The following is a 10,075-nucleotide window of genomic DNA, read 5'->3' on the forward strand; positions in this document are numbered from 1 at the left end:
TTTTAACGCACTTCCTAACGAGTTTTCGCAGTTCCTGAGCGAATGCAGGCCACCAAGGCAAGATGGACACGAGGAAATAAGTGCCTCGTGAGGAAGAGGGCGTCCTAAATATACCAGGTTAAGTTATCTTTGCGCGAAATAATGACATGGCACGAGAACAACTCGCATAGTGCAATAACCGAGGAACCATAGTTCGATACACGCCCCTCTGGGCCCATACTGGTTTCATTCTTGATGCAGGAAAAAGAGCAAAACAAAAGTAGCATTGCAGTGATCCGTGGAGGCAGACCCCTAGCGGCACCCTGAGCCTAGCCGGATCCTTCTTCGCACTTCACGGAGGCGCGGCGGTGGGATGACCCACTGCCGCCTTCAAAGCGGGCGCGGCGGCTGGTCGTAGCCATCACTATTGGAGCTGTCACCGGAGGAAGAGCCGCCGTAGCTAGACAGGACACGGTCGCCGCCGAGGGCAGGCTCGCCCTCATCCTCGTCGCGACCGTCCCCAAGGCCGAGCACCTCCTCACCGTCGTTCGCCTCGGGGCAGCACCCGGCGCGGCGACCATCTTCCCCAAACACCCTCACATAGAGGGTCGATCCACCATCGTACTTGAAGTGGAGGGTGCACCACCTGCCCAGGCCGCGCACGCGGGCGAACGTCTGCCAGCCGCGGGCCAGGGCTATGTTACCCGCGGCGGAAGTCTCGACCGCAACCCAAGAGGCCTTGCTACAGTAACCATCCGCCTGCAACCAGAGTCCGCCTGGACCGGAGGCCGGCAGTTCACCGGCGAAGAAGCGCAAAAGTTGGAGCCAGTTGCCGATCGGGTTCTCCGACCAGACGACAAACTTCGGCGACACCTCCGCCGTTTGGAAGCACGGATGGTGGGGCCGCGCCACCATAGCACGCCTCCCCTCGTCAACTAGATTGCCATGGCTGGGACGACCCCCTCCGCGTGCCGCGACGCCGCCTTGACATTGGGCCACGGCGGGGGACGCGGCGTGCTTACGTGGGCGGCCGTGTCCACGCTTGGGCGCCGAGGAGCCGGGTCCCTCGCGAGGGGCCTTTCCCTTCTCGGCGGCGGAGAACTTCCTTCGTGGCGCCATTGGTGGCACTGCAAGCAATGGAGCGAGGAAGAAAAAGCGAGCAAGCAAGAAAGAGATGGGCGACGGGGGCTCGCCCCCCCCCCCATTTATAATGGAAGAAGGCCAACCGGCACCTCCCACGAACGCAGGTAATGATGGTTTTCCTTGCATGTCGCAGGGACTTGTCAAGTCGTGCAATTGCCGAGGCAACGTGGGGAAGCAGAGACGCCCACGTCCAATCAACCGCCACGCGTCAACCAAGGCCGCAGGCTTTTTAGGGCCCGCGTCGCTCCGAACTTGACCCTTGGCTTCGCTGTGAAGCCAAGCCCTAGTGCACCTTGGTCCCGGGGCTACTGTCGGCGTTCTGGGAACGGGGGTCCCCAGACTTGCCTGCCTGCGGCCCACGGTGTGGCTAAGCCAGCAGGCCATACGACCCATCTTCACCAACAAGGCATCCAAGACCCTCGCGAGGGGCCAAGCCTCGCGAGGCGGATGATGCAAGACCTCCTCTGGAGTGGTCTAGTCAGGCAGGCTCACGAGGAACGGAGATATCAAGGCGGGGCAAACCTCACGATGCTCTCGTGACGTGAGCCATGACGATCGACACCAGGCGGGCGCCAGCGCGCGCAGCGTCCTTATTACCTCTTTGGTGCTAAGGAAGCAGGCGCAGACGAAGAGTACCGAGGCATCAGGTAAAGGTTGCCATATCGGTGCAACGAGACCAAGACCAGAAGGACGGCAAGATGGAGGTCATCGTGGAGCCCAAGACGGCGTCATCACCAGAGTCTTTCACAGGCGAAGACCATTTTTGTCAGGATAGCTTGTACTAGTTGTCCCCCTTCGAATTTGCCTGCCGTTGTTGGCTTCCTTCCCGCTCAATATTTGGGAAGAGGACCATGGCCTATATAAGTAGAGCTAGCCACCACCGTAGAGGGGGAGGCAGATCACTCTCACCCGCACAAGTTAGCCAAGCACAAGAACACCTCAACCTCAGGAGGTTGTTCTTCCCCTTGTACTGTTCATCATCAGCCCAAGAGGCAATCCACCACCACCACACTGGAGTAGGATATTACACCACAACGGTGGCCCGAACCAGTATAAATCTCGTGTCTTTCCATGTTGCGAGTTCGTCGAGTTCGTCCGCGAGATCTTAGCAAATTAGGGCGTACATTGGTAGGAGGGAAAGACTTCGCATGCACCCCAGTGTTCGAACCTTAAGGGTTTGCCGGAACCCCACATCCGACACCCCCCTATGACTTTGCAGGACCAACAATTTTCCTCTCCTCTCTGAGCTCTGGATGCCACCGCGGTACGTTCAGCTCTTCTGGAACTGCACCTTGCCCTCTATGTGTTTGAAAAATTGCCCGAGAAATTCTTTTAGGCTCTGAGAAGCCTAAAGAACAAATCCACTTCCCGAAGCAAGATGTCGATCATACTATGAATTTTTTGCATATGCATCAAAATCTTCCGGATGAACAGGTGCACGTGCAACTACTTGATGATCTTGTGGAACATATGTGGATCCATAATAAAAACCGAGGAGTTTAATGTTTGAATTGTGCACTTCAAATAAATTTTATGTTTACCCTGATAAGTGTCACACGTGTGGCACAAACACAACTCCGAACGTTTTAATGGCAAGTTTAGTGACGCGGGGATGGCAAGTTTAGTTGTCTAGCATGACAACTTTCTCGGATGGTAAGTTTAGTTTTTTTATCTGTTTTTTCTTTTCGGATGACAACTTTAGTTTAAAAAAATTAGGGCCGGAGTGCTTCGTGTCACACGCGTAGCACTTACCATTTGAGTTAAACTATGTACATTATGTTTGTACTATATTTGAATTGTGGAACTATTCAATGATCTTGTAGTATTCATGTGTATGATGGATGTGCATGCATTTTTGAGTTTTGGTATGAGGATTGCGGTTGCGCGTCATGACATATGAAGGGCTGTCCAGCTCTGTCCGTAGTTAGACGGCTAGGGGGACAGATTTGCCACGTCCTGTTATAGATACTTTTATGAAAACTGCAAAGTCTCGTGTATGATAGCCACCTTGTATGCCGAATTGGCAATACAAACAAATAAAAGAGGATATGATTCATTTGGACTCAGTCGAAAAAAAGGAACAAGACATATACATGGATGACTAATGGAATAACAAGATGGTACACAGTAATAGGTCACTATGAACAAGTAAGATCGAGGTCAATCCTCTTCAACTTATGGAGCTAGTGCTTGAAAGATCAAGTAGGAGAGACACTAAAGGCAATGAGTAAACTAAAACTGTACACATGTTTTTCAACTCCTCCTGTCTTCAAATCTTGTTGTGGAGCTTGGACGGCGCGACGAGAGGGTTCTGCTGCGCGATCTGCTCCCGGCCGACCTTCTTGTAGTCGAAACTGCATGCGTGCCCGTCCACGTAGCGGTGCAGCGAGCAGAAGGTGCCACCGCAGCGGCACGCGAATCCCAGCAGCCCGACCTTCTTCTTGCACGCCATGCACCTGTTTGGCGCCGACTTCTTCGCTGCCGCCTCCGCCGCCGGTGCCGCGGTAGAGTCCTGCAGGCTCATCGACTTCTTGAAAGCGAGGATGAGGTCGTCGAACGTGAGCTTCCCCTCAACGGCAGGGGCAGCCACATCTCCGGCCTTGAGGTGGTCGCGGTAGCACTTTGAGCACATGTTCTTGCTCGCCTCGCTCCCGTAGAACCCGCAGCCGTTCGCGCACAGTGGCGCGGCGCCACCGGCGGCGGCCTGCGTCGAAGACTCCTGCCCGTGCGCCATGAATCGCCGCTGATCGATCGTCTCGCGTTTGCGTATTATGGGAGTGTGTGAATCTCGTGTTGGTGCTTGCGTCGTGCGTGGGTGATTTGTCGACGAGGCCCCGAGGGCATCCTTCTGTGGCTTATAAAGATCGGCCAGGAGTGCCCAAAAGAACTCCGAGTCGTGCTCTGGAACGTTCCAGTCGATCTTTGAAGGCACGCAGTGGCCTTTTCGGTTTCCTTAACCGTATCCCTATCGGAAGGGAAGCAGTTGCCAGACCTCCCAAGGTGCTTTACGTTGCACGATCAAGGATACGTTTTTTTTTCGAAATGGACGATCAAGGATACGTACATCTCTGTTACATTTTCATCCAAAAAAGAAAAGATACGTACACGGTACATCTCGTTAGCTCAATTTTGGTCATCCAACTCAACACGGAAACGCGAATCATTCTGTGGTTAAGATGATTATGTGAATAGTGATATCCTCAACCCACCAGGATTCAAATCCTGGTGCTCACATTTATCCTGGATTTATTTTAGAATTTCCGACAATACGCTTTCGGTGGGAGGAGACGTTTTCTCAGAGATGCTCATTGGGGTAGGGTGTGCGCACATGCATTCATAGAGATGAGTGTATGCGTATTTGTATGAGCGCTACCTTTTCCCCGTTTCTTTTTCTTCACAACGACAAACACACGCATGATCTTCAGGGAACTACAAAATGGCGGGCGACGCCGACGAAGCTTATTATAAAATACTATATATTCCCTCTGTCTCAAAATAAATGTCTTAGCTTTATACAAAGTTTTTTTAGAGATACTCGGCAAAGATTCAAACTCAGTGGAAAATAAATATCAGATGCCCCCAACGGTTAGCTGTGTGTAACACTGGACAAAGTCAAAGGCCTTGTTGAGTGCTACACTCGACAAAACAATTTAACGGAGTTGCGGGGTAAACGACCGGATGTGCAACGACGGTCGCATACACTAGGACAATGGCGGGACGCGCCGCTTCGTGTTGATGCTTGTTGTTGTGTGCTATCGCTTGCCGCTATGTGTTGCTGATGCCTGCTAGCTATTGCTTGTTGGGGAAAAGGAGAAGGGGCGGCTCAGTTGGGGAAGAGGAGGAGAAGTGGCACCTCGGTTGGGGAGGAAGATGAGGAGGAGATGTGGGCGGTGGAGTCCAGCCAGAGTAGTGGTGATAGAGTGAAGGTGTCCCACCTCAAGCCATCCGATCTAAGTGAATCCAACGACCACAACATGTGATCCATCGGAGGGCTATGCTGACTAGTCTTGATCCCTTTTTCAGAATACTCGGCAAACATTTATCCTTTCTTTCCCTTTCTTTTAATTTCTCACTTCTCTTATCTTTTTGGATAAGATACAAACATAGAGTAAAGAATTTTCCCCTAAAAACTTTTCATGCACTTGCAGTTATTTTTTAAATTAGATTAACTAAACACCAAGAAATGCACTAAATACTTAAATATAGCAAAGGACCCAAAAATGCCATATCTTGACATATGTCATGCAATGCTCTATCGTGAGTGTATAATTTTTTTTCAAGGCCAACCGATGAAGCCGTGGTTGCTTCAGTTCAGACATGGCCGTACCATCTCAAAACCACGATTGTTCCTCCAAGATGGTGTGATTTCTAAGCAGTTTATGTCAAAATTTTAGAGAAACCTTCTCAAATTTTACCACAATCTACAGGTGCATATCCACAATACCAAGTTTCACATTTTTCAGACTTCGTTTGCATTTTTCAAAATTAAAAAACCAATAGGTTCCATGTTCCGGGTCGAGTGTTGACACCTTGATGTTTGAAATACCTCCTTTTTCTTTGATAAGGCCTCAACATAGACTCAATAACACAAATAAGTTTTTTCAACCCAATCTTTCCAACTTTTTCATGTACTTGCAGCTCAAATTTTAATTATATCCATTAATAACTAGAAATGCATTAAATGACTTAAATATAGTGGTGTATGTTATGTTTTTTTTCAGGGCTACTCGATCAAGCAATAATCATTTCTCCTTGAAACCTGACATTTCCATCTCGAAAATTAGATTTATTTTCCTCGAAGATGGTCCAGTTTTTAAGCAATGTACGTCACAATTTTTGCGAAAACTTCGGAAAATTTTACCACAACATCTAGGTATCTTATGACACCCCTTCTAGAGTGTGTACTTTTCAGACTTCATTTGTATTTTCTAGAATTGAAAAACCAATAAGCTTCATGTTCAAGGTCAAGTCATGTCACCCTGATGTTGGAACTTCCCCTATTTTTCTTAGATATGACCAAAACATATACTCAAGAATACAATTATTATTTTCAACCTAATTTGTCATAAAAATTCATGCAATTGCAGTTCGAATTTTAATTGTATTCACTAAATGCCTAGAAATGCGTGAAACAACAAATGAACAACAAAAAATGCCGAATTTGGACATAGAACTTCTGGTGGTGTATCTTAAGTGTACAAAACACTAAAGGCCAATGGATGAAGCAGTGACTGCTTCACCTTCAAACCTGACATGTTCCTTATTGAAACCATGATTCTTCCTTGGAGATGTTTCGGTTTCAAGCAGTATACATCACAATTTTTGCAAGAACCGATCAAATCTTCACCACGACATATGGATATCATATTATGACATCATTTGTAGGTTTCATGTTTTTCATACTTCGTTTGCCTTGTCTTTTATAGAATTAGAAAACAAGTAACCTCTATGTTCGTGGTCGAGTCTTAGCATCCTGATGTTTTCAACTCCTTTGATTTTCTTGAATAAGGGCTAAACATAGACTCAAGAACAAAATTAGGATTTTTTTAACCAAATTTTGTCAACTTTCTAATGCACTTCCAGTTCAAATTTGAACTATATCTGTTTAATGCCTGAAGTGCACTTAATGACTTAAATATAGCAAACGAGGCTGAAAAATGCCAAATTTGTACGTGAAACATGCGATGGTGTATGTTGAGTGTAAAAAAATCAAGGTCAAACGATGAAGAAACTCACACTTTGCCTTCAAACCTGACTCGTAACCTCTCGAAACATCGATTCTTCATTGGAGGTGCTTCAGTTTTCGAGCAGTGTATGACACAACTTCGAAACCTTCTTATTAAGATTTCATCACAACCTCTAAGGACCATATCATGACGCCATGCCTTGTTTCATGGGTTTTAGACATCATTTGCATTTTCAGGTTTCAAAACCTATAAGCTCCAATGCAGCTTGTTGTTGTTCATGGACAAGAAGGGGAAGATGTTTTCAAAGGCAAAAGGTAATATATGGATTTTTATATTTTCTATATCTTCATGTTCTGAATTTGTCCAACTCATCATGATTTTCCCCCAACCTTCAGTCTAGATTCCATTAAACTTTTGTATGCTTTACAGTCCGCCTACCTCAAATTATTTTCGTCCTCCGCCACCGCTCCATGGTCAGGTTGAGTCTTGACACCCTCATGTTCACAATTCCTCTTCTTTTCTTGTATATATAAGGCCTAAACACTGACTCAAGAACACAAGTAGTTTTTAACCCGTTTTTGCTAACTTTTTCATACACTTGCAGTTAAAATTCAAATTAAATCCGTTAAATGATATAAATGATATTAATTGCTTCTACATAGCAAAATAATTATCTAAAACGTCCCTAATTTCCAAACATGGAACACATTACTTTGTGTTATTAATGCCAAATGTTGGCATTTTTTGGAACCGATTGCTAATTTTAAGATATGAATTGCATTTCTTGCTATTTATCGAATAATATTTGAAGATTTTGTTCTTCAAAATCCAAATCCAAATCTAAATTCAAATAAACATATGCACTTTATTGTATTCTAATTGTTTGCCGAGTGTCTAATAAAAAAACTGCTTTGTTGAGTGTTTTCTATTTGACACCCGGCAATATACCTGTTTGCTGAGTGTCATTCTTTCACCAGATTTTACACTTGGCAAAGGTTGTTTGCGAGTGTCCAGTGAAGTCTAACATATAAAAGCTGCTAGAGTACCCGCCCATCCAGCGCCATCCCTCGCGTGCAATGATCTGACTCGTCTGTTTTACCTCCGTGTAAAGTTTTTGGTCCTTTTCAACTGGCTGTCAAACATCCCACCGTCTGTTTTACTTCACGTCGTGCCTTTCCAGTTGGGTGGATGACGCCTGGGGCAGCCATCTGGGTGGGTCCACGTTGCAGTGTTCGTTGCTGATTGAGTTTGGGTGAAAAAAGGTGGATCGTGTGCTGTGCGCGGTGAAAAGCCCACTCCCTCGTCCCTCCTCTCCTCGAGCCCCACGTCGTGCGGTGAAAACCCTAGCCCAATCCCTCGTCCCTCCTCTCCTCGAGCCCCGCGTCCCCTTCTCCATGCTCGCCACCACCACCGTGCCGCCTCCTCCCCTTCGCGTTTCTCCTCCTCCCGCGTAGGATCCATGGCTCCATGGCGGCTGTTGGCTCGAGATGGGGGAGTGGCCGATGCGGGGTCGGTTGGATCGAGGCGGGGAGCGGTGGATGCGGCGTCGGCGGCGGCACGAGAAGAGCGGCGGTGGCGGCGTCGACCTGCGAAGAGGCGAAAGGAGCGGTGGTGGCGGCGTCGAGCTGCGAAGAGGCGCCGCTCAGGCGCGATATCATGGAGGCGGGAGCGGCTGCTTCGGGCTCCGATCTGGGAGGGTACGAGACAGGGAAGGGCGACATCGTCGCCGTCACAGCGCGTGGAGCCTGAGCCCTCGATGATGGGCGATGACAAGGCCCCGCGACCACGATAGGGAGCTCCTCATCCCCCGTCTCCGGCGGTGGCGGCGGGGGCTCGGTCCCCCGCGCCGGGGACGATGACGACGGCTTGGACAGGACCGTCGCCTCCCCCTCTGCCTCCGCCGCGCTCTCCTCCTCCAGCCGCGAGGTTCGACCCTCTCATCCCCCTCCCTTCACGCCTCGTTTGTTCCCCTAGGGTTTACCCTGTCATCCGCCTGCAACGTCGGGTCTGTTGCCTGGCTGTTGAAAGTAGTCCACGTCTGTGTTGGTATTCCTGTGGCAGCTCACAGCTTATGGTTCGAAAAGTATGTTTGAAATGACTATTTATGTTAACGCTGCAAGTTCGTACGACTAGGGACGTTGACCCTTGGTGAGTGTTTGTTGTGCTGAGGCTAACTATTGGATTGAGTGGTCAAATTAGTGATGAGCTTGATCACTTTTTTGGTGCAATTTTAGGGTAATATTTATACCTCCTTAGCAATGAATTTGAGAAGAAATTGCTTTATTTAACTCCCTTGGAGGAACATATTATGATGTTACTATTATAATCCCCAAACAGAAGGTAGACATACAGTGCATAAATGCTTTCTTGTGTTAGAACCTTGAGCGATTGTTAATTTCCCTAGGGTGCTTGCCACGCTGACAGAAAATTTGGATCGGCGCTGAACCCGGACGAGGTCGCTGCAATCATCGGAGCCTCCTCCGCTGCGGGAGGCTAAGGGTGAGAGGAAGGAGGTGTCGTCAGCTCCAGAAGGATCAGCAGCCCTCCTCGTCAACTGCATATGCCGAGGTCGCTGCTGGTGCTGCCGACTCTGCACCAGCCTCCTTCATCTCCCAACCAAGGCCGGCTCAACCCCTCAAGAAGAGCAGGGATGCTCTCTATCTACACCCGGCGTCCACACAGCCAGATCGACAGGGTTGAGCTCCTCCATGAACCGATTTCTTACCTTGCTGGTTGTGTCATGGCAGTCAACATTTGCTTGATGAATGTTTCAGTTTTACTACTGCTGCACCTCCCCACCATGAGCTCGGCCTTCAGCCGTCACTGACACTGACTGTTTATTCTTGCTCCTTTCTCTAATTCATTTATATATTTCATGGGTAGGGTTTGGGTGGCTTGATGAGAGCAGCCCAGTAGCCGTACCTCTGCAACTTCGCCAATGTATACAGTCATCAGTACCATCTCTTTACTGCACTTTTTACATTCCATTTTTTTGAGTTGTTTGATTCATTTTCTTTTCCAACTGAATCAACTCTCCAGGTGGACGCATAGCTCTCTATAAGAAGATCAATCATCGATGACTTGCCGATTTACAAGGCATGTAAAAAATATATACTTTCTATGTGTTCTTTGGATCAACTAATGTGAGGTCGTTTCCTCTTATTTCATTGTTCTTGCCGCTGCATATATGTCTTCATGCATCTGAAGTTCTGAACCACTAAAAATTGCAGGAGAAAACAGATTGGGGGGATATGAGGCTATTGGTG

At 48.0% G+C, this 10,075-nt stretch overlaps 1 protein-coding gene across 1 annotated transcript; it reads right to left on the reverse strand.

Annotated features, from left to right (window-relative positions):
* Positions 1-3,117: 3,117 nt before the first annotated feature.
* On the reverse strand, positions 3,118-9,392 carry LOC119353483 (zinc finger A20 and AN1 domain-containing stress-associated protein 7-like). Its single transcript, XM_037620103.1, has one exon. The coding sequence runs from the start codon at positions 3,854-3,856 to the stop codon at positions 3,392-3,394; it is 465 nt and encodes a 154-aa protein (XP_037476000.1). The 5' UTR covers positions 3,857-9,392; the 3' UTR covers positions 3,118-3,391.
* Between the last annotated feature and the right edge of the window lie 683 nt (positions 9,393-10,075).

The sequence above is a fragment of the Triticum dicoccoides genome, chromosome 2A, assembly GCF_002162155.2.
Source record: "Triticum dicoccoides isolate Atlit2015 ecotype Zavitan chromosome 2A, WEW_v2.0, whole genome shotgun sequence".
Taxonomy (NCBI): Eukaryota; Viridiplantae; Streptophyta; class Magnoliopsida; order Poales; family Poaceae; genus Triticum; species Triticum dicoccoides.

What these genes read in the sequence shown, in the direction of transcription:
- LOC119353483 (XM_037620103.1), bottom strand. Translation starts at nt 3,856, where the DNA reads ATGGCGCACGGGCAGGAGTCTTCGACGCAGGCCGCCGCCGGTGGCGCC.